General features: G+C 46.8%; 1 protein-coding gene across 1 annotated transcript; it reads right to left on the bottom strand.

Moving 5' to 3' along the window:
* Positions 1-2,131: 2,131 nt before the first annotated feature.
* LOC116979274 (interferon-inducible GTPase 5-like) lies at positions 2,132-20,715 on the bottom strand. The gene is made up of 2 exons (XM_033030887.1): positions 20,626-20,715; positions 2,132-4,376 (listed from the first exon to the last, which is right to left on the bottom strand). The coding sequence occupies exon 2, from the start codon at positions 4,367-4,369 to the stop codon at positions 3,161-3,163; it is 1,209 nt and encodes a 402-aa protein (XP_032886778.1). The 5' UTR covers positions 4,370-4,376; positions 20,626-20,715; the 3' UTR covers positions 2,132-3,160.
* Positions 20,716-24,571: the final 3,856 nt, after the last annotated feature.

Below are 24,571 nucleotides of genomic sequence, written 5' to 3'. Positions count from 1 at the left end.
GTACATTCGTGGATTAATATTCGAATATCTTGATACTATTAGAATTTACTGCACTTGTCTCCGCCGTGTGAATTTTATTGCCGTTATCTCTATGCGATTAGATCAAAGTTGATTCGTCTTGCAAGAGATGACCCCTCAGTAAGATTTGCCCTGTCACGCCAACACAATTCCCTCCACACCGCTGAGCTCGGTTTAACATGTTCCCAAACACGCGGTCTGGGGGCCGGAAGCAGCCGAGTTGAATGAAGTTCGTTCCCCGCTCGCTCCGGAGACTCCGCCGTGGCCGTTGAGGTCCAGTCAGCGACTCGACTGTACAAACCCGCCCGACTGTACAACGCTGAATGGTTTCATTAGTTAACTCCTTTAACCAGCCTCCATCTTTGGTCCATAGCTTCTCTGTCAGTAAGTGTAAACTGACCGGACTGTGTTCAATAAAGTCACCTGCAGTTAATAACAGGGGTTATTGCAAAAGCTCATCAGGTGATGTAGCGTCTGTGCAGGGGAAATTCTCTCTGCTTCTCTTTCACGGGGACTGGCGGCCCTGAGTGTTTTTTTACCTGTTATTTTGTATTGTTGATCTCCAGCTCCGGACACAAGTGGGAAATAACATTTGTGGTGAAAATTGGCGGAAGTTTCACAGAAATTAAAGAAATTAATGTCTGGCAAAATAACATTGAAAGGGGCTATGCTGTTTGTGAAACGGTGAAAGATTTACAATCCATAATTAGATGTTCATCAGATGAAAAACTCAGACTGTGACCGAATCTCTGGCACCGTGGGGTTATAATAAATATTTCATGTAAATTCTGTCACTGAACATATTACAAAAACAACCATCGTTCACTGCAGTTTTACTGAGTGAACTGCTCCCGGCCTGTTATAATTTGGGAGGAATCTGTACGTGAACTGGACTGCCAGTAACCTGTAGAATGTGTGTAGAACAGGCTCGGTAATCTGAGGTTAACGCGCAGACTTCATTGGAGATGGAGAAGAACTTGCTCCCACTCGGGTTCTGTTGTTTACGCGGTGGCTGATGAGATGGATGTGGGTCCCGCGGACTGTACCTCAGGTGGCGCTTGATGGGCTGGGCAGGTGGCTAGTTTGTGACGTGGCCACTCCTGTATTTCACTTGGCCTCCAGGTTCTCAGTAGCATCCCGAATTATCGCCACTTTCATCAGCCACGGGCCAGGAATTCCACAGAATCAGTGACAGGTTTAAAGTTTTAATCAAGGAGGGTTTGAGAACATTATACATTGTTTGTTCTGTCTCTGTGGAGCTCGTCCGTGTTGATACGGCTCAGTGTAGAGTGGCTGCTTCAGGAGTTAAATGTCAGGTGTCTAGTCTAAATATGTCTCTCACCCCCAAACGCCAGCCATTCCTTCTCTCCAGAGGTGCCGCCTGTCCCGCTGAGTTACTCCAGCATTTTGTGTCTATGTCAGGTGACTAAATGTTATAATTCTCTCTGCAGGAGAGCGGGGTTGGGGCAGGTCATTAATATTGGTGACTAATATTGGAATGGACACCTGCAAATGGCCAAGGACACGAGAGATACATAGAAACATAGAAAAGAGGTGCAGGAGTAGGCCATTCGGCCCTTCGAGCCTGCACCGCCATTCAATATGATCATGGCTGATCATCCAACTCAGTATCCTGTACCTGCCTTCTCTCCATACCTCCTGATCCCTTTAGCCACAAGGGACACATCTAACTCCCTCTTAAATATAGCCAATGAACTGGCCTCAACTACCTTCTGTGGCAGAGAATTCCACAGATTCACCACTCTCTGTGTGAAAAATGTTTTTCTCATCTCGGTCCTAAAAGTCTTCCCTCTCATCCTTAAACTGTGACCCCCTAGTTCTGGGCTTCCCCAATATCGGGAACAATCTACCTGCATCTAGCCTGTCCAACCCCTTAAGAATTTTGTAAGTTTGTATAAGATCCCCCCTCAATCTTCTAAATTCTAGCGAGTACAAGCCAAGTCTTTCTTCATATGAATGTCCTGCCATCCCAGGAATCAGTCTGGTGAACCTTCTCTGTACTTCCTCTATGGCAAGAATATCTTTCCTCAGATTAGGAGACCAAAACTGTACGCAATACTCCAGGAGATGATAGTTTAGTTTAGTTTAGTTTAGTTTAGAGAGAACGTGGAAACAGGCCCTTCGGCCCACTGATTCCGTGCAGACCATCGATCACCCCGTACACGATCACTATCCTACACACACTGGGGACATTGTTACAATCCTTACCGACTCCAATTAATCTCCAAATGACCACATATTTGGAGTGTGGAGGATCTCGGAGCTCCGGAGAAAACCCACGCAACTGAAGGGGCTGAATGTAACTTTCTATTTTCGTGAATGGTTTGCAGGAGAGAGCAGTGTACAAGGTATCCAGGTTGGTCAAGGACGTGAGAGATACCTGGGATGGCAGGGGGTGATGGGGATATTTAGACTCCACAAAATGATGTAGATAGGTTGAATGAGTGAGCAAAGCCACTTCAAATCTAAAGCCGGATGTGATCTAAATGGAGAAAGTCTGTAGATAAAGCAGACACATAAATATGTAGATGTTTGTATCCATGAGGTACAAGTGACTAGTGGGCCGGTGAAACAAGAGGTTAAGAATGCTAACGGCATGTTGGCTTTTATTGCAATGGGGTTGGAGTTTAGAAATAGGGAAATGTTGCCATAATTGTAACTAGAATATCTAGAATGTTGTGCATAGTTTTAGTTGGCCAATTGTACAGAACAGCACAACACACTCAGCCCACTGGGATCAGAAGATCATCTTCTCATGTAAGACAGAAGAAGTTAGATCTGTATTCGTTGGAGACTGGAAGAAGATGTCGTCTTTTTGAAACATTCGAGCCCCTTGGAGGTTTGACTAGATGTTGATATGGTTTCATTGGTGAGAGCTTGTTGAACGAGGTGGCAACGTCACACTGAGTCTCCCCGGGAGAGTTATCTTCTGTTCCCCGGTGGGTTGGTGCGCTTAAGGTGTTTGCAGTGAATTGGTTGTGAAGATTACAGCAGTGACAACAGCTTTTAAAATAATTCATCAGCTGTGAAATAATTTGGAATTTAATGAAGATGTGAAAGATGATATTTATTTTCCATTCCAGCATCCGCGATGACTTGCAGCAACTCAGTAACGGATTCGTTATTGTGGATGACTAGGATCAGTGGCAAATGCAACTTTCACCACTCTCTGGGCATTGTCCACAAGTTCATCCAGTACGTCGGTCAGCAGCGTGTAAGTCATTCCAAATGACGATACTGCCCCGAAGATGGAGCCAATTACTGGTATTTTGTTAAGGGCCATTTCCACCACTGAAACAGCAACAATACTGGAACGCAACAACATTCGTTTCACAAACTCCACATTTATTTCACCCACCAGTGGGGTTCTCACTTCTGCTTTCAGAAATTCCACAGGTTTCTTTGCGACATTGGCCAGTCTCTGAAGGGAGGCATCATCCAGGCCGAGACTTTTGCGGAAATCTATTATTGCAGTGACTAGTATCCCGAGGTCAACGGCGAAAGACAATCCGGGAAGGGGCACCGCTCCCACAACTCCTGAGACTGTTGCCAACATCCAGATACGGTTCTCCAACTGGGCTCGTTTCTGCTCCACAATCTTCACTGTTGTGCTTGGAAGTGACATCAATAGAACATCTTTCTTTATTCCATTGAGATTATTTACAAGCGTTTCTTTTAACTGAGGAAAATCAAACTCATTTATGTTAAGGCTTGATATCAGGAAAATATTGGGGTTTGAAATCCCGACTTCCGTCAAACCACAACTTATGTTTTGTTTCATTTCTTCAAGTTCCGTCATTCTGTCAAAATCTATACCCTGCAATTTTAAAGAACTGAAATTTTTGTCAAGTTGACTTCGTACGAAGTAGAACTTCTTCTCCAAGTTTTGAATCTCCTTGGCGACATTTGCATCATTTTCGGTGAATCGATCATTTGAGATTATTATGAAAAAATCGTATGTCGTAAATTCCATTCTGCTCACGTAATCCTTCATTGGAAACTTTAATGATCCAAATCCCGGCAGGTCCCAGAAGCAAACATTAGGGAAGGTGGAATGTTTGTATGGAGTTCGCTCCATTGTGGTTTCAATGTTCCCGATTTCAGCTGCACCCTCATCGCAGCCCCGCAGCCCCCTCATGGCGTTGATGAAGGTTGATTTCCCTGCACCTGTTTCCCCTGTCACAGCGATGTTAAGCTTTACATTTTCTATATCATTCAATTTCTTCACAATCTGTGTCGCAAACTCGCTCAGCCCACCCTGCTCATAACTAGTCTTCAGTTCATTGATTTCTCGCTGACTGAAGTATAAAGATTCTGAAGATGAAGCCATCGTATCTCTGCGGAAAGAAATGAACATATTGTATTTTTAATACATCTCTAAATGTGTATTTCATGAGACACAGAAGCAAAATCACAGTCACGTGTTTGTGATCAAAGCTGAGATCACTGGACCTGAATGTCCCACTTCACAGAAATAGCGGGATACACTGGGCTGAAGATTCAATGAACCGGTCACTCATTAACACTCCTTCCCATTCCCACACTGACCTTTCTGTCCTAGGTCTCCTCCATTGTCAGTGTGAGGCTAAACACAAATTGGAGAAACGGCAACTCATATTTCGCTTGTGCAGCTTACAGCCCAGTCGTATGAAGATAGACTTTGCTAACTTCAGGTAACCCCGGCATTCCCTCTCTCTCTATCCCTCCTCCACCAATAGACAATAGGTGCAGGAGTAGGCCATTTGGCCCTTCGAGCCAGCACCGCCATTCATCGTGATCATGGCTGATCAACCCCAATCAGTACCCCGTTCCTGCCTTCTCCCCATATCCCCTGACTCTGCTATTTTTAAGAGCCCTATCTAGCTCTCTCTTGAAAGCATCCAGAGAACCGGCCTCCACTGCCCCCCTGAGGCAGAGAATTCCACAGACTCACAACTCTCTGAGAGAAAAAGTGTTTCCTCGTCTCTGTTCTAAATGGCTTACCGCTTATTATTAAACTGTGGCCCCTGGTTCTGGACTTCCCCAACATCGGGAACATGTTTCCTGCCTCTAGCGTGTCCCAGCCCTTAACAATCTTATATGTTACAATGAGATATCCTCTCATCCTTCAAGTTGCACTAGCTTCTCGTTTTCACCCAATAAACAGCTAACAACGACCTGTTTCCTTTATTAGCGTTACTTTTTGCATACCTTTCATTCTTTGTTCTTTATCTCTCTACATCATCGTCTATATCTCTTGTTTTTACTTTTCCCTGAAAGGTCTGAAAAAAGGTCCCGACTCGAAATGTCACCCATTCCTTCTCCCAAGAGATGCTGCCTGTCCCACTGAGTTACTCCAGCTTTATGTGTCTATCTTTGGTTTAAACCAGCATCTGCAGTTCGCGATCACTAAGAAAGTTATCACTTTTCCCCATCCATTCATACTTTCAGTTGTGTTCACTTTGTGTAACATGAACTTTGTTGTGCTTTGTGGATAAAGAATATGAATCATTCAGGGTAGGTATACAGGGTCATGCAGGGTAGCGTTGGTATTTAATGTAGAGTTAGCCAATCTCCTTGTTCCTTTCAGGAGGTTTTCACGCAGGGAGTGAATGGGGTGACGTGTGTTTACACTGCGGGTAAACGGGAGGCTGGATTTCTGTTCTGAGGATGAGACAGAAAGACAGTGTTGTCAGAAACAAAATGTCAGTGTAGGGGTTCATCCCGAAGTGTAGAGTCGCTTCAGTTAAGGGCCGTGTGGGCAGCCAAAGCGGTGTCGTATTTTTCATTATTTCAGCAAGTGATTAATGTGGAAATGAAACGGAGTCTCATTTTCTGCGAACATTTATAGAACTATATTATTTGTCTGTGATTTGCTAGAATGTATAAGCAACAATCAATGAATTAAGTTCTGACTCAGTAAACACCATCCACCAAAGTGTTGGTCAATAATTGATGGGTTGTTGAACTGTAAAAGTAAGTAAGTAAGCGAGTAAATTTGATTAATATAGCATGTTTAAATCAACTCGCGTTGAAACCAAAGTGCTTTACATAAAATAAATAATTTCCGTACATCCATAGAAAAATAAAAAAATAGAAAAATGACACAACACATTATAGAATTCAACAAAAACGTCCCCCCCCCCCCCCCGGCAGAATCAAAAATTTCCAGTGTGGGGAAAGACATCAAAAAGTTAGGTCCTCTTAATAGACATAGAAACATAGAAAATAGGTGCAGGGGTAGGCCATTCGGCCCTTCGAGCCTGCACCGCCATTCAATATGATCATGGCTGATCATCCAACTCAGTATCCCATACCTGCTTTCTCTACATACCCCCTGATCCCTTTAGCCACAAGGGCCACATCTAACTCCCTCTTAAAAATAGCCAATGAAGTGGCCTCAACTACATTCTGTGGCAGAGAGTTCCACAGATTCACCACTCTGTAAAAAAATGTTTTTCTCATCTCAGTCCTAAAAGATTTCCCCTTTATCCTTAAATTGTGACCCCTTGTTCTGGACTTCCCCAACACCGGGAACAATCTTCCTGCATCTAGCCTGTCCAACCCCTTAAGAATTGTGTAAGTTTCTATAAGATCCCCCCCTAAATCTTCTAAATTCTAGCGAGTACAAGCTGAGTCTATCCAGTCTTTATTCATATGAAAGCTCTGTCATCCCAGGAATCAGTCTGGTGAACCTTCTCTGTACTCCCTCTATGGCAAGAATGTCCTTCCTCAGATTAGGGGCCAAAACTATGCGCAATACTTCAGGTGTGGTCTCACCAAGACTCTGTACAACTGCAGTGGAACCTCCCTGCTCCTATACTCAAATCCTTTTGCTATGAATGCTAACATACCATTCGCTTTCTTCACTGCCTGCTGCACCTGCATGCCTACTTTTAATGACTGGTGTACCATGACACCCAGGTCTCGCTGCATCTCCCCTTTTCTTAATCGGCCACCATTCAGATAATAGTCTACTTTCCTGGTTTTGCCACCAAAGTGGATAACCTCACATTTATCCACATTATACTGCATCTGCCATGCATTTGCCCACTCACCCAACCTATCCAAGTCACCTTGCAGCCTCCTAGCATCCTCCTCACAGCTAACACTGCCCTCCAGCTTTGTGTCATCCGCAAACTTGGAGATATTGCCTTCAATTCCCTCGTCCAAATCATTAATATATATTGTAAATAGCTGGGGTCCCAGCACTGAGCCTTGCGGTACCCCACTAGTCACTGCCTGCCATTGTGAAAAGGACCCGTTTACTCCTGCTCTTTGCTTTCTGTCTGCCAGCCAGTTCTCTATCCACATCAATACTGAACCCCCAAAACCGTGTGCTTTAAGTTTGTATACTATTCTCTTATGTGGGACCTTGTCGAAAGCCTTCTGGAAGTCCAGATATAGCACATCCACTGGTTCTCCCTTATCCACTCTACTAGTTATATCCTCGAAAAATTCTATAAGGTTTGTCAGACATGATTTACCTTTCATAAATCCATGCTGACTTTGTCCAATGATTTCACCACTTTCCAAATGTGCTGCTATCCCATCTTTATAACTGACTCTAGCAGTTTCCCCACTACCGACGTTAGACTAACTGGTCTGTAATTTCCCGTTTTCTCTCTCCCTCCATTTTTAAAGAGTTGGGTTACATAAGCTACCCTCCAATCCTCAGGAACTACTCCAGAATCTAAAGAGTTTTGAAAAATTATCACTAATGCATCCACTATTTCTGGGGCTACTTCCTTAAGTACTCTGGGATGCAGCTTATTTGGCCCTAGGGATCTATCAGCCTTTAATCCATTCAATTTACCTAACACCACTTCCCGGCTAACCTGGATCTTGCTCAGTTCCTCCATCTCATTTGACCCCCGGTCCCCTGCTATTTCCGGCAGTTTATTTAAGTCTTCCTTAGTGAAGACAGAACCAAAGTAGTTATTCAATTTGTCTGCCATGTCTTTGTTCCCCATGATCAATTCACCGTCTTCCTCTTCCTCTGTGATCACCCGAGGGTGGGGCCTATTGGTGACCTCCGCAGTCAGTCCGATGTTTTAAGGCCCTCTTTCCGGAATGATGGAACTCCGGCGTCGGGTGAACACTCCTCAGTGGCTTGGAATGTCTGGAGTGGGCGCTTCCTCCCCGGAGACCTGAGACCGCGCTGGTCGGAACACTGATTCTGGTGCTCGGATCACAGGCTCCGCGGTGTTTAAAATCCAGCGCCGCAGCCACAGCTCCTCGATGTTGGGAGTCGGCGGTCACAGCACTCCGGAGCTTCCCGTATGGTGATCCAGTAAAGCATCGTCCGCTCCCTGATGGTGTCCCAGTGCTGTGCCGCCACCGAAACTGTAGCCCTGGCCGGTCCCAACAGGAAACGCTGCTGCAGTCCGATGGTAGGCCGCGAGGAAGGTGCGAAGTAGCAACTTGGAGGGAAGCCGCCTCTCCGACCAGGCAGGGGACTAGGAAACAAAGTTTCCCCCCTTCCCCTCCCCCCTCCCCCCACATAAAAGACCTCCAACTAACATTTTGTTTTAACAGGTCTATAAATAAAGATAAAAAAGTGTGAAAGAACCGGCTGCAAGCAGAGCAGCCATACACAGCGGCGCTCCACTCCTGCAGTCCGCATCTTCCTGAACTGTGGCCATGAGAAAAAATTGCAAAGTTTCCAAGCCTTCTTGAAGGAATACAACTCATTCTCTCTGAAACCAGCGAATCACTAGCCCAGGACTGCTCAAAGCGGAGAGGGGGCATTAGGGACAACATTGTAAACGCCGTGACCATATACGGGGTCACGCATGGCCCAGTCTGTGTGTTGATAAGCGTGCGCCACCTTACACACTCCCCAAACACCAGTCAGCTGCCCCCTGTGGAAGAGACATTGGTTCCCACATTGAAGTTCCTGAACCCAGTAATCTTTGATCCTGACGTGTTTCAAAGGAGAGGAACATAGCAGAGTGTGAATCTGAGAAATATAAAACTCCACAGGTCGGCAGAGTCTGAAACCCAAAGTCATTTTCTGCCCGGTCTGTAATGATAAGTTACTGTCTCCTTTAAACTGATGTCATTGAACATCAAACAGCACAGAACAGGTACAGTACAGGGACAGGCTGTTCGGCCCACAAAGCTATGCCATCTACTATATGATTTTTACATCCAGGGGGAAAGGTTTTGATCGCCTATCTATGTCTGTCGTGGTTTTAAATGCTTCCATCAAGTTTAATTTAGTTTGGAAATATGGCGCAGAAAGTGGCCCTTCGGCCCACCGAGTCCGCACCGGCCAGCGATCCACGCATATTAACACTATCCTGCACACACAGGGGGCAATTTTAAATGTATACCAAGCCAATTAACCTACAAACTTGCACGTCTTTGGGGTGTGGAAGGAAACCAAAGATCTCGGAGAAGCAGTCATGGGGAGAACATACAAACTCCGTACAGACAGCACCCATAGTCAGGATCTAACCTGGGTCTCTGGTGCTGTAGGCAACAATTGTACCACTGCGCCACTGTGCCGCCCATTACATGTTATGGGTTAGGGAAGGATTAGCTCCAGTGTGTAATGGGTTAGGGATGGGCCACTGCTTACAGGGCCTAGTGGGGAATGGGTCAGAGTGGGAAGGTTTGAGGCATACGATGACATCTCCCACATCCCAGTAATCGGGAGGGAATGGGACTGGGGTGGCATTTAGGAGCGTGGGAGGAAAAGGTCATGCAGAAAAAGTACAACGTCCGTACAGGCAGCACCCGTAGTCAGGATTGCACCCGGGTCTCTGGTGTTGTAAGGCAGTTGCTCTACCGCAACGCCACCAAGTCTATTGAAGAATCTTGCGGCGAGTGACACACTGAAGTCACAGATTATGAACAGGGGAGGTGCAACGAGACCCGGGTGTGCTTGTACATCAGTCACTGAAAGTAAGCATGCAGGTAAAGCAGGTAGTGAAGAAAGTTAATGGCATGTTGGCCTTCATTGCAAGAGGATTTGAGTACAGGAGCAAGGAGGTCTGCAGTTGTACAGGACCCTAGTGAGACCGCACCTGGTGTACTGTGTACAATTTTGAAATCCTAATTTGAGGAAGGACATTCTTGCTATTGAGGGAGTGCAGCGTAGTTTCACCAGTAGGTTAATTCCCGGGATGGCGGGTCTGACATATTATGAAAGAAAGGGTCGATTGGGCTTGTATTCACTGTAATTTAGAAGGATGAGGGGATCTAATGGAAAGCTATAAATTTCTTAAATGGTTCGACTGGCTAGATAAAAGAAAAATGTCGGAACTAGTGGCTACAGTTTAAGAATGAAGGGTAGGCCAGTTAAGGAACATCAAAAACAGGTGAAGGAGGAGGCTACTCGGCCCTTCGAGCGGGCACCGGCATTCATTGTGATCATGGCTGATCGTCCCCTATCAATAACCCGTGCCTGCCTTCTCCCCATATCTATAGATTCCACTAGCCCCTTGAACTCTATCTAACTCTCTCTTAAATCCATCCAGTGATTTGGCCTCCACTGCCCTCTGTGGCAGAGAATTTCATAAATTCACAACTCTGGGTGAAAACGTATTTTCTCACCTCAGTCTTAAACGGCCTCCCCTTTATTCTAAGACTGTGGCCCCTGGTTCTGGACTCGCCCAACATTGAGAACATTTTTCCTGCATCTAGCTTGTCCAGTGCTTTTATCTATATATTACTAAAAGTCTGATCTTGACCACTTTTGGCTCGCCATGGTGTGATTACCGAGAGAACACCGCCACCTACGGCTGTCATTTGTGGCCACCTCGCTCAGAGCCCCCCTCCACCTTCCGGAACCAGAGGATTTTTCCCATCGATGAAAAATCAGAGAGATATTTATGTTTTTCTTAAATTTGCCATTCTCTCTGCTGCCCCGGTGAGGGACTATAAAACCCGGAAGTGGTTTGCCTCACTCAGTCTCTGCAAGATGGAGGAAGCCAGAAGGTCACGTCTCTCTGAGCTCTGAATAACACTGAACACATGTCAACTCAACTGTGAGTCCCCTTAATGCGGGTTTGAAAATGAAAATATGGTTGGTTTGAAGTAAAAAGGCACTCCCTGCAAATGGTTGTTTGGGTGCTTTGGGTTGAAGATAAAAGGCACAACTGTAAATGGTGGTTTGGGTGCTGTAAACATGAGCCAAAGTCATTGTGTGATTTAAACACATCTTTAATGAGCACTTAGCAGTTAGACAACAGGTTATCAATACATCCTGGCTGCTCAAACTGAAGTGCCGGGAATGGGGTGTTAGTATTAGTGTTATGGAGGGGTGGAGTTAGTGGTGCTGGCTTGTGTGTGATTGGCTCACATGCACCATCAATCTACATCCTTCCCCCTTGGGAAGTGTGGAAAGTGCACCCATGCCATGGAGTTAAACATACTCGCCATATCTGTCTGGTGGTCTGCTAACATGTCCCGAGTGCGTGCGGACCCAACCCTCCCCTCCCTCTCCTGAAAGATGGGACGGAGATCCAGGAGGCGAGAATGATACGGAAGAGGCATGTGGGGACCGAATGGGGAAACATGCGGTGGGTGAGACCTCGTGGTTAGTGGAGACCGAGGGACGAGGAGGGGTGTAAGGCATGCGGGGACGGGTGGGAGACATCGCAGAAGGCGGCTGGAACTGGAGCAGCGGAACATAGGGACCAGCAGGCGGTGGGCGGGGCTCCCTCACAGCAAGCAGGTGTTGTCAACTTCACCGGTAAACCGCTCCCTCACAGTCCACCAGGTAGGATCGTGGCTCATCAGTCGGGCTGAAAATAGTGCCCAGACGGGAATGTCCAGTCGAAGTTCGTAGACGGATGACCTGGCCCGGCAGTGGAGGCTTGAGTGGTCTGCTGGAACTGTCGTATGATTGTTTCTGGATGTTCTGCCTCTCTTGGAGACGTCTCTGGATAGCGGCAGACTCCAATGCACGAGGAACCAGCTGCTGTTGTGCGGTGGGGACCGGAGACCTCGTCAATCTTGACATCAGGCGCTGTGCCGGCGATCCCAGGGTATCATCCCTGGCAATGTTTCTGAGATTCAGGAGATTGAGATAGAGATCTGTCTATCTGTCCCTCCAGCAAGTGCTTGGCGCTTCTGATTCAGCGAGTCCATTACTCTGTGGATACTCGGGATTGCTCGTGACGTGCTGGAAGTGCCATCGGTCTGCAAAAAGCTTGAACACGTGGTTGGTGAACTGCCGACCGTTGTCGGTTCTCAGGCAAACAGGAACGCCATAGGCGGAGAAGTGTCTCTTCAGCTTCTTGATGACCATCTCAGACGTGAGGGAGGTCAGTTCGTCAAGTTCAAACCAGTTAGAAAAGGAATCGACCAGAATGAGGTAGTGCTTTCCGCACCATTCGAAAATGTCTGCCGCCAGCGACGTCCAGGGCAGTGCTGGTGGTGGGTGTTGCAGAAGGGGCTGCCGCTGCTGATGAGGCGCAAGGTTGTTGCAAGTGGGTCAGGAGGCTATGCGGTCCCGAATGTATTCGGCCATCCCTGGCCAGTAGAACAGACCACGAGCGTGTGCCAGTGTGGGATCGGCCCCTGGGTGACCGCTGTGTGCTTCTGGTCTCCAAATTGAGGTGTGGGTTCGCATCCCACTTCTGACACCATGTAAACATGAGCCAAAGTCATTGTGTGAGGTCTGACATGAGGTCTGACCCTCGTTTTCTGTATAATGTTTTTTAAATTTTTATTATTTGGTGAGTTTTGTGTTACTTTACGATGGCCTCTTCTTGTCGAAAGCCTGACCCTCTTGTCTTTGATGCGGATATCAGCGAACGCTGGGCTACGTTTGAAGTTGATTACCAGCTCTACATGAACATTGCACACCGAAATGAACCAGATGCTGTCAAGGCTTCTCTCCTGCTCAACCTTGCGGGTCCAGATGCCCTTTGTCGATCAAGAACATTCCGCTATGCTCCAGCAGTCCATGATGCTAACGGTTGGGTAACAACCCTAGCTGAATCTCCTGGTGACCCCAATGTCCTGCTACGTAAACTGAGCCATATCTGCGACCTGCCCTCAAATCACATTTTGGATAGGGCGAGGTTTTTCTCTCGTCGTCAGCTCCTTGGCGAACGGGTAGACTAGTTTATTTCTGAGTTAATGTATCTAGCCCAGCGCGGGAGGTTCGAGCTCATGTCGATTGATCAGCTAACTGATCAGCCAACGAGGGACATTTTAGTGAATGGCATGAGCGATTTAAAGCTCATCAGAGCTTCTGAGACGGGCAGATTTGACGCATTGAAATGGTATGAAGCTGCATTTGAATTTGGTGGCCTTGCACCCTGCTTGAAATGGAATGAAACTGCACTTAAATTTGGTGGCCTTGCACCCTGCTTGAAGTGGTTGGAAACTGCACTTGAATTCGGTGGCCTTGCACCCTGCTCGAAGTGGTAGGAAACTGCACTTGAATGTTGTGGCCTTGCACCCTGCTCGAAGTGGTAAGAAACTGCTTGAATTTGGTGGCCTTGCACCCTGCTTGAAATGGTAGGAAAATGGATTTGAATTTGGTAGCCTTGCACCCTGCTTGAAATGGAATTTCAAGGAATAGCCATGAGTCAACTGCCAGCCCACCAGCCATGAGGGAGCTGCCAGCATATCAGGCTTGAGGGACTGAGCTGCCACCTCAAGAATCCATACCAGTGCTCCAGAAGGCCCCCCCACTGGCCACCAATATTGGAATTGGTGGAGAGGTGGAATATTGAATCGGAGGACCAGCCCTCCTGTGTGAACATGGGACCCAACGGGTCCCACTTATTCTAGTAATTTCTAAAAAATTTACCCCCTCATCCTTCTAAACTCCAGTGAATACAAGCCTAGTCTTTTCAATCTCTTCTCATATGAAATCCCGCCAACCCAGGGATCAATCTCATGAACCTACGCTGCAATGCCTCAATCACAAGGATGTCATTTCTCAAATTAGGAGAACAAAACTGTACACAATACATCAGATGTGGTCTCACCAGAGCCCTATACAACTGCAGAAGAACCTCTTTACTCTGATATCCTCTTGTTAAGAAGGCCACCATTCCATTATCTTTCTTCACTGCCTGCTGAACCTGCACGCCAACTTTCAATGACTGCTGTACAAGGATGCCCAGGTCTTGCTGCACCTCCCCCTTACCTATCCTAACCCCATTGAGATAATAATCTTCCCCCTTGTTTTTGCCGCCAAAGTGGATAACCTCACATTTATCTATATTATACTGCATCTGCCACGCATCTGCCCTCTCACTCAACCTGCCCTCTCAGGTCACCCTGCAACCTCCTAACATCCTCTTCACAGTTCACACTGCCACCCAGCTTTGTGCCATCCACAAACTTGCTGGTGTTGCTCCCTCTTCCAAATCATTAATATATATGGTAAACAGTTGCAGCCCGAACACCGAGCCTTGCGGCACTCCACTCGCCACTGCCTGCCATTCACTTTTTCGCTGATAAAATCAGCACCATCTATCCCCTGTATCCGACTCCCCAGCACCTACTCCACCACCTACCAAGGCCCCTCCTTTCAACAACTCCACTGACCTCCTTATCCCTCCTCCACACTGCGTCCTCTCCCAGTTTGACCTGGTCACCCCTACCGAAATCTCCAAACTCATCAGCTCTTCCAAACCCACTACCTGCTCCCTCGACCCTCTCCCCACTCCCCTGCTGAAGTCCTGCCTCCCCGTTCTCTGCCCCTACCTCACTAATCTCTTCAACTCCTCATTGTCCCAAGGAATTGTCCCCTCTGCTTTCAAAACTGCTGCTGTCACACCTGGTCTTGATCCCTCCTCTCTCATTAACTATCATCCAATCTCAAACCTCCCCTTTCTTTGAAAAACCCTGGAGTGTATCGTTGCGTCACAACTCCATTCCCACCTCCTTGCGTATAACCTATTCAAACCCCTCCAATCTGGCTTTCGCCCCCTCCATAGCACAGAAACTGCTCTCCTCAAAGTCCTCAACGACCTCCTCACCTCTGCTGACACTGGTTCCCTCAACATCCACATTCTCCTCGACCTGAGTGCAGCCTTTGATACAGTGAACCATAACATCCTGCTTACCAGACTTGGGGACCTTGGCATTGAGGGTTCTGCACTCAGCTGGCTCTGTTCCTACCTTTCCAACAGATCCCACTTCATCTCTCTCCACAACCACACCTCTGCTACAGCCACAGTCACTCAAGGCGTTCCCCGAGGCTCCGTACTCGGCCCCCTCCTCTTCATCATCTACATCCTCCCCCTTGGTCAGATACACCGCGACTTCAACCTGGACTTCCACTGTTACGCCGATGACACCCAGATCTACCTCGGCATCAAATCCCCCCACAACCCCCCCCCCCCACCCTCTCCCATATCAACTCCTGTTTGTCAGCTATAAAAACCTGGATGCAACATAACTTCCTCAAACTCAACAGCGATAAAACAGAATTCCTCCTCATAGGCTCCAAATCCACACTCAGCAAAATCAATAACCCCACTCTCACCATCGACGGCACCACTGTCTCCCCATCTCCCCAGGCCCGCAACCTTGGCGTGATCTTTGATTCCACCCTCTCCCTTGAGCCTCACATCCGCCATGTCATTAAAACCTCCTTCTTTCACCTCCGCAACATCGCCAAAATCAGACCCTCTCTCACACCTCCCGCTGCTGAAAGACTCATCCATGCCTTCATCTCCTCCCGACTGGACTACTGCAACTCACTTCTCCTTGGCATCAGCTCCACCTACATCAACCGACTCCAACTGGTCCAGAACGCAGCCGCCCGACTCATCACCCACACCAAATCCTGGCACCACATCACTCCAGTCCTCAAACAACTTCACTGGCTTCCCATCTCCCACCGGATCACCTACAAAATCCTGATCCTCACCTACAAAGCCCTCCACCATCTGGCCCCCCCATATCTCACTGACCTCCTCTCCCCCTACCAACCCTTACGGTCCCTCAGATCCACATCAGCCGTCTCCTCTCCATCCACAAATCCAACCTCCGCAGTTTTGGGGACTGAGCCTTCTCCAGGGCAGCTCCCAGGCTCTGGAACTCCCTCCCCCAACTGATCCGCAATTCCGTGTCCCTCACCATCTTCCAGTCCCGCCTCAAGACCCATCTCTTCACCTCTGCCTATCCTTAGCCCCACGTCCCCCTCCCTTTTCATCTGTGCATTAATTGCCTCATATTGTGTTTTGAATTGAATTCTGTCTTTACTTTTTGTACTAGTCATGTCTCTACTATTTATTTCATTCCCCTTACATGTTTTTCCTCTACTTGCTAAATTTTTGTAAGGTGTCCTTGAGACTCTTGAAAGGCGCCCATAAATAAAATTTATTATTATCATTATTATTCTGAAAAGGACCCGTTCACTCCTACGCTTTGTTTCCTGTCTGCCAACCAGTTTTCTATCTATGTCAACACCCTACCCCCAATACCATGTGCTCTAATTTTAGTCACCAGTCTCCCGTGCGGGACCTTATCAAAGGCTTTCTGAAAGTCTAGATACACTACACCCACTGGCAACCCTTCATTCATTTTACCTGTCACATCCTCGAAAAATTCCAGAAGATTAGTCAAGCATGATTTCCCTTTCATAAATCCATGTTGACTTGGACTAATCCTTTTACTGCTATCCAAATACCGCATTATTACCTCTTTACTAATTGACTCCAGCATCTTTCCCACCACTGAAGTCAGGCTAACTGCTCTGTAATTACCTGTTTTCTCGCTCGCTCCTTTCTTGAAAAGTGGGATAACATTAGCTATCCTCCAATCCACAGGAACTGATCCTGAATCTATTGAACATTGGAAAATGATCACCAATGCGTCCACTATTTCTAGAGCCACCTCCCTGAGGACCCTGGGATGGAGACCATCAGGTTTAGGGGATTTATCATCCTTCAGTCCCATTAGCCTACCCAATACTATTTCTCACCTAATTACAATTACTTTCAGTTCCTCTATCCTCTTAGATCCTCTGTCCTCCAGTACATCTGGGAGATTATTTGTGTCTTCCTTAGTGAAGACAGATCTGAAGTACCTATTCAACTCTTCTGCCATTTCCTTGTTGCCCATAATAATTTCACCCGTGTCTGCCTTCAAGGGACCCACATTTGACTTTGCTACTCTTTTTCCCTTAATATATCTAAAGAAGCTTTTACTATCCTTCATTATATTCCTGGCCAGCTTCTCCTCGTACTTCATCTTTTCAGCCCGTATTGCCTATTTTGTTTCCTTCTGATGTCCTATGAAAGTTTCCCAATCCTCTGGCTTCCGGCTACTCTTTGCTGTTTTATACGTCTTTTCTTTTAGTTTTATTCTATCCCTAACTTCTCTTGTCAGCCACGGTTGCCTCCTACTCCCCTTAGAATTTTTCTTCCTTTTTGGAATGAAATGATCCTACGTCTTCCGGATTATGCCCAGAAATTCCTGCCATTGCTGTTCCACCATCATTCCTGCTAAGATCCCTTTCCAGGCTACCTTGGCCAGCTCCCCTCTCATGCCTTCATAGTCCCCTTTGTTCAACTGCATCACTGACACTTCCGATTTAACATCCTCCTTCTCAAATTGCAGATTAAAACTAATCATATTATGATCACTACCTCCAAGCGGTTCCTTGACCTCGAGTTCTCTTATCATATCTGGTTCATTGGACAACACTAAATCCAGAATTGCCGTTTCTCTGGTCGGCTCCATTACAAGCTGCTCAAAGAATCCATCTCGGAGGCATTCTACAAACTCTCTTTCTTGGGGTCCTGAACCAACCTGATTTTCCCAGTCTACCTGCATATTGAAATACCCCATCACCACAGTGGCATTACATTTGTTACATGCCAGTTTTAACTCCTGCTGCAACTTACACCCTACATCCGGGCTACTATTTAGGGTCTGTAGATAACACCAATTAGAGTCTTCTTGCCTTTACAATTCTTCAACTCAATCCACAGTGACTCTACCTCGTCAGTCCGTATGTCTTCCCTCGCAAGGGACAAGGGGTCACAGCTTAAGGATAGAGGGGGAATCCTTTAGGACCGAGATGAGAAAAACGTTTTTCACACAGAGTGGTGAATCTCTGGAACTCTCTGCCACAGAAGGTAGTTGAGGCCAGTTCATTGGCTATATTTAAGAGGGAGTTAGATGTGGCCCTTGTGGCTAAAGGGATCAGTGGGTATGGAGAGAAGGCAGGTACGGGATACTGAGTTGGATGATCAGCCATGATCATATTGAATATATATCGAAGGGCCGAATGGCCTACTCCTGCACCTATTTTCTATGTTTCTATGAATTCCATCCCTCACCAGAAGAGCTACACCCCACCCCCCCCCCCCCCCCCCCCTCCTCCTCTGCCCACCTGCCTGTCCTTTCTGTAGGATGTATAACCCTGAATATTAAGTTCCCTGGCCCTGACATGAAAGGACTGACATGAGGAAAAACTTCATCACACAGAGATTTGTGAATGTGGAATTCTCTGCCACAGAAGGCAGGGAGGGCAATTCACTGGATGTTTTCAAGAGAGTTAGATTTAGCTCTTAGAAACATAGAAACATTAAACAATAGACGCAGGAGTAGGCCATTCTGTCCTTCGAGCCAGCATCGCCATTCAAGATTATCATGGCTGATCAGTACCCCGTTCCTGCTTTTTCGCACATTGCCCTTGATTCCTTTAGCCCTAAGAGCTAAATCGAACTCTCTATTGAAAACTGAAGGGCTAAAGGCATCAAGGGATATGGGGAACAAACAGGAACGGGGTACTGATGTTTTGCTGGCAGGTTCACACGGAACAAAAGCTTTTCACTTTCCATCGGTACATGTTGCAATAAACTAAACAAAATAAAACACACACACACGCGCACACACACACACACTCACACACCAATGCACACACACCGCACACACACACACCACACACACACACACACCACACACACCAATTTACTCCAGTCCGATGAAGTACCTGGTGAAGGGGGTGGTTTGGGTGGGAAGCGACGAGCTGACCAGGGAATTACGATGGGAAAGATCTCTGCGGAAAGCAAAAAGGGATGGAGAAGGGAAGATGTGGCCAGTAGTGGAATCCCGTTGGAATTGGTGAAAATGCTGGAGGATTATGTGCTGTATGCGAAGGCTGATGGGGTTAAAGGTGAGAACTTGGGGGCTCTGTCCCTGTTGCTATTGGGGGGAGGGGGAGCAAGGGCAGAGCTGCAGGGTACCGGGGAGACCCTAGTGAGGGCCTCATCTGTGATGGGAGAGGGGAACCCCCGTTCCCTAAAGTATGTGGACATCTCCGATGACACGGTATGGAGCACCTCAACTTGGGCGCAGATGCGGCGTAGACAGAGGAATTGGAAAAAGGGGATGGAATCCTTACAGGAAGCAGGGTGGGGAGAAGTGTAGTCTAGATAGTTGTGGGGGTCAGTGGGTTTATAATAGATGCCAGTCGATAGTTTATCTCCTTTGATGGAGACAGTGTGATCAAAAAACGGTGTGTGTGTGTGTTGTGTGTGTGTGTGTTGTGTGTGTGTGTTTGTTGTGTGTGTGTGTGTGTGTGTGTGTGTGTGTGTTGTGTGTGTGTGTGTTGTGTGTGTGTGTTTGTTGTGTGTGTTGTGTGTGTGTGTTTGTTGTGTGTGTGTGTGTGTGTGTGTGTGTGTGTGTTGTGTGTGTGTGTTGTGTGTGTGTGTTTGTTGTGTGTGTTGTGTGTGTGTGTTTGGTTTGTGTGTGTGTTTGTGTGTTTGTTGTGTGTGTGTGTGTGTGTGTGTGTGTGTGTGTGTGTGTGTGTGTGTGTGTGTGTGTGTGTGTGTGTGTGTGTGTTTGTTGTGTGTGTGTGTGTGTGTTGTGTGTGTGCAAGTGATGTGCGTTTGTGTGAAGTCTGCGTGTGTGCGAGTGTGATGTGAGAGTGTGATGTGGGTGTGTGTTTGCGGTCACCGCCACTGGACTGGATCCATCACGGGGAGTGGGAGTGGGAGAGGAGGGGGGGAATGTGGACACGTTTCTGCTAGATCTGTTTCACATAAACTGCGACCCAGATTGGAAACGAAACTGCAGCCGAGAAAACAAATATTTCCGACAAAGGAAGGGTGTTTCCTGTATACACGAGCAAGGTTTAGCAAGATAACAACACACACACACGCACGCACACACACACACACACACACACACACGCACACACACACACACGCACACACACACGCACGCGCGCACGCACGCACGCGCGCGCGCACACACACACGCACACACACACACACACACACACACACACACACACACACACACACACACCCCCCCCCCCCCCCCCCCCTGGTCGATCAAACCCAGTGAACACTTTTGCCAACTCTCACTTCAATTCATCCCGTTAATGAAAACCAAGTGCACTGGAGATCTGAAATAAAAATCACATCAAACTCTGGAAACGTTCAGCAGCCCAGGCAGCCAATGGATCCTCGAGCTGAAACACTTCACTCACACTTGATAACTTAGAGATAGACACAAAAAGCTGGAGTAACTCAGCGGGACAGGCAGCATCTCTGGAGAGAGATAACTCAGAAACTGATAACTGATTCTCTCCGCGGCTTCTGCCTGTCTCACTGAGTGTTTTGAACAGTTTCCAGTGTCGCTGCTCCGATTCTGCTCCTTACCTACTTCGGTTCAGGAGGAGACTCCGTCAGTGAACGTCCGCTGTGATCGCTACTCCAGTCCGCTGTGTGTCTGGACTTTCCCTCTCCCCGTGTCAAGTACTTGCATAGATTGCTGCACGTTATCCAATAAGGTTCAAGATGTGTGTGAGCTCACTTGTTGCCGGGTGACTTTACTCTTTACCCGCCGGCGTGATCGCTGGGGGACAGTTATACCTACAATGTGAAAACCCACGCAGGTCACAGGGAGAACTCCGTGCGGACAGCACCCGTAGTCGGGATCGAACCCAGGTCTCTGGTACTGCAAGCGCTGTACCACCTTATGCCCCCACTTAGGAAACCTGAACGGAAACCTCTGGAGACTTTGCGCCCCACCCAAGGTTTCCGTGCGGTTCCCGGGGGTCTCCATACCTGCTTCCACTACCTGCAACCTCCAGCAACCATCTGCAACCTCCAGCAACCACCTGCAACCTCAGGTTTCCGTTCAGGTTTCCTAAGTGGGACAGGGGATACTCTACTGCTGCGCCACCGTGCCACCGTGTCTGGGGTCACCGGCAATGGACTGAATACATCACGGGGGGGAAACAAGATAGACACAAAATGCTGGAGTAACTCAGCGGGACAGGGAGTATCTCTGGAGAGAAGCAATGGGTGACGATTCGGGTCAAGACTCTTCTTCAGACTAAAGTCAGGGGAGAGGGTGATACATAGATAAGGAAGTGTAAGGTTTGAAGACGGGTCAAATGGACTGAATAAGGAAGTGTAAGGTGTGAAAATGGGACAAAGGGGATCGAGATGAAGGAACATGTAGAATAGATCATTGTTGGGGGAAGTGAACAACAAAGCAAACAGAGATAAAATGTAGTCGGAGATAGAGACTGGTTGGAGAACTGGGAAGGGGAAATGATGGAGAGAGGGAGAGGGAAAGCAAGGGTTACTTGAAGTTAGAGAAGTCAATGTTCATACCGCTGGGGTGTAAGCTGCCCAAGCGAAATATGAGGTGCTGTTCCTCCAATTTGCACTGGGCCTCACTCTGACAATGGAGGAGGCCCAGGACAGGAAGGTCAATGTGGGAGTGGGAAGGGGAGTTAAAGTGTTTCGCCACAGGGAGATCAGGTAGGTTTAGGCAGACTGAGCGGAGGTGTTCAACAAAATGGTCGCCGAGCCTGGGCTTGGTCTCACCGATATACAGGAGTCCACACCTGGAACAGCAGATACATCAGATGAGGTGCAAGTGAACCTCTGCCTCACCTGAAAACACTGTCAGAGTCCTTGGACAGAATCGAGGGGGAGGTATAGGGAGTGGAATCGTGTTCTCTGGGATTGATCGGGCAGGGTCTCAAATTGGGAAAGCTAGCAGTCAGTGTGTGAGACAGGAGGCAGAGAATGGTAGCACTCTGACCCAAAATGTAGGGGAGAGAGAAGAAAAAGACAATAAACAGAGAATAAGAGAGGGTGGGTTTCTTAAATGTGTATATTTTAATGCTAGGAGCATTGTAAGAAAGGTGGATGAACTTAGAGTCTGGATCGACAAATCAAAGCTTTCCCGGATCATCAATCAAGCAAGTAAAATAACTGGCAAAACTCAAAATCAATTATCAGTACTCCACACCCAGGCAGTTAAAAGGAAAGCCAACCTCATTACACACGATCCTACCCACCCCCTGCACAAGTCCTTCCAACTTCTGCCATCAGGCCGCCGATATAAAGTCCCCCTATCCAAGAAAAACATCCACAAAAACTCATGCATACCCATTGCCATAAACAGCTTAAATAAAAAATGAACAAGGGACAAATTAACCCTGACGTACTGTCATTTTACACGTATCCACAACTTTTATCTTGTCTATTTTTACAGTTTTTAATCTTTATACTTGCTTTTAAGATCTATACACACTGTGTGTGCTGGCAGAAATCTGTGTTGTATGACTGCTTATCAGTATATTGTCCTGTCTGTATGTTGAGCCACGTCAAAGAAGATTTTCTGTTACGACAGACAATAAAGTTTTCTGAATCTGAATCTGAATCTGACACCTGGAAGTATGATGTTGTGGCGATCAGTGAAACATGGTTGCAGGAGAGCTGTGATTGGAAACTAAATATTCCAGGATTTCGTTGCTTCAGGTGTGATAGAATTGGAGGGGCAAGAGGTGGAGGTGTTGCATTGCTTATCAGGGAAGATATTACAGCAGTGCTTTGGCAGGATAGATTAGAGGGCTCGTCTAGGGAGGCTATTTGGGTGGAACTGAGAAATGGGAAAGGTGTAGCAACACTTATAGGGGTGTATTATAGACCGCCAAATGGGGAGCGAGAATTGGAAGAGCAAATATGTAAGGAGATTGCAGATATTAGTAGTGAGCACAAGGTAGTGATTGTGGGAGATTTCAACTTTCCACACATAGACTGGGAAACACATTCTGTAAATGGGCTGGATGGGTTGGAGTTTGTAAAATGTGTGCAGGATAGTTTTTTGCAGCAATACATAGAAGTACCTACTAGAGAAGGGGCGGTGCTGGACCTCCTGTTAGGAAATGAGACGGGTCACGTGGCAGAGGTATGCGTTAGGGAACAGTTCGGGTCCAGTGATCACAATACCATTGGTTTCAATATAATTATGGAGAGGGTCAGGACTGGACCCAGGGTTGCTATTTTTGATTGGAGAAAGGCTAACTTTGAGGAGATGCGAAAGGATTTAAAAAGAGTAAATTGGGACAGTTTGTTTTATGGGAAAGATGTGGAAGAGAAATGGAGGACATTTAAAGGTGAAATTTTAAGAGTACAGAATCTTTATGTCCCTGTTCGGTTGAAAGGAAATAGTAAAAATTGGAAAGAGCCATGGTTTTCAAGGGAAATCGGCCACTTGGTTCGGAAAAAGAGAGAGATCTACAATAATTATAGACAGCATGGAGTAAATGAGGTGCTTGAGGAGTATAAAGAATGTAAAAAGAATCTTAAGAAAGAAATTAGAAAAGCTAAATGAAGATATGAGGTTGCTTTTGCAAGTAAGGTGAAAGTAAATCCAAAGGGTTTCTACAGCTATATTAATAGCAAAAGGATAACGAGGGATAAAATTGGTCCATTGGAGAGACATTGTGGACAGCTATCTGCAGAGCCAAAAGAGATGGGGGAGATATTGAACAATTTATTTTCTTCGGTATTCACCAAGGAGAAGGATATTGAATTATGTGAGGTAAGGGAAACTAGTAGAGTAGCTATGGATACTATGAGTTTCAAAGTAAAAGAAGTACTGATCCTTTTGAAAAATATAAAAGTGGATAAGTCTCCAGGTCCTGACAGGATATTCCCTAGGACATTTGAGGGAAGTTAGTGTAGAAATAGCCGGGGCTATGACAGAAATATTTCAAATGTCATTAGAAACAGGAATAGTCCCGAGGATTGGCGTACTGCTCATGTTGTTCCATTGTTTAGAAAGGGGTCTAAGAGTAAACCTAGCAATTATAGACCTGTTAGTTTGATGTCAGTGGTGGGCAAATTAATGGAAAGGGTACTTAGCGATAATATATATAAGCATCTGGATAAACAGTGTCTGATTAGGAACAGTCAACATGGATTTGTGCCTTGAAGGTCATGTTTGACTAATCTTCTTGAATTTTTTGAAGAGGTTACTCGGGAAATTGATGAGGGTAAAGCAGTGGATGTTGTATATATGGACTTCAGTAAGGCCTTTGACAAGGTTCCTCACGGAAGGTTGGTTAAGAAGGTTCAATGGTTGGGTATTATTGGTGGAGTAACAAGATGGATTCAACAGTGGCTGAATGGAAGATGCCAGAGAGTAATGGTGGATGGTTGTTTGTCAGGTTGGAGGCCAGTGACTAGTGGGGTGCCACAGGGATCTGTGTTGGGTCCACTGTTGTTTGTCATGTACATCAATGATCTGGATGATGGGGTGGTAAATTGGATTAGTAAGTATGCAGATGATACTAAGATAGGTG

Source organism: Amblyraja radiata, chromosome 12, assembly GCF_010909765.2.
Source record: "Amblyraja radiata isolate CabotCenter1 chromosome 12, sAmbRad1.1.pri, whole genome shotgun sequence".
Lineage (NCBI taxonomy): Eukaryota > Metazoa > Chordata > Chondrichthyes > Rajiformes > Rajidae > Amblyraja > Amblyraja radiata.
The sequence above is the reverse complement of the archived record's forward strand: the minus strand, read 5'-3'. Positions and strand labels throughout refer to the sequence as shown.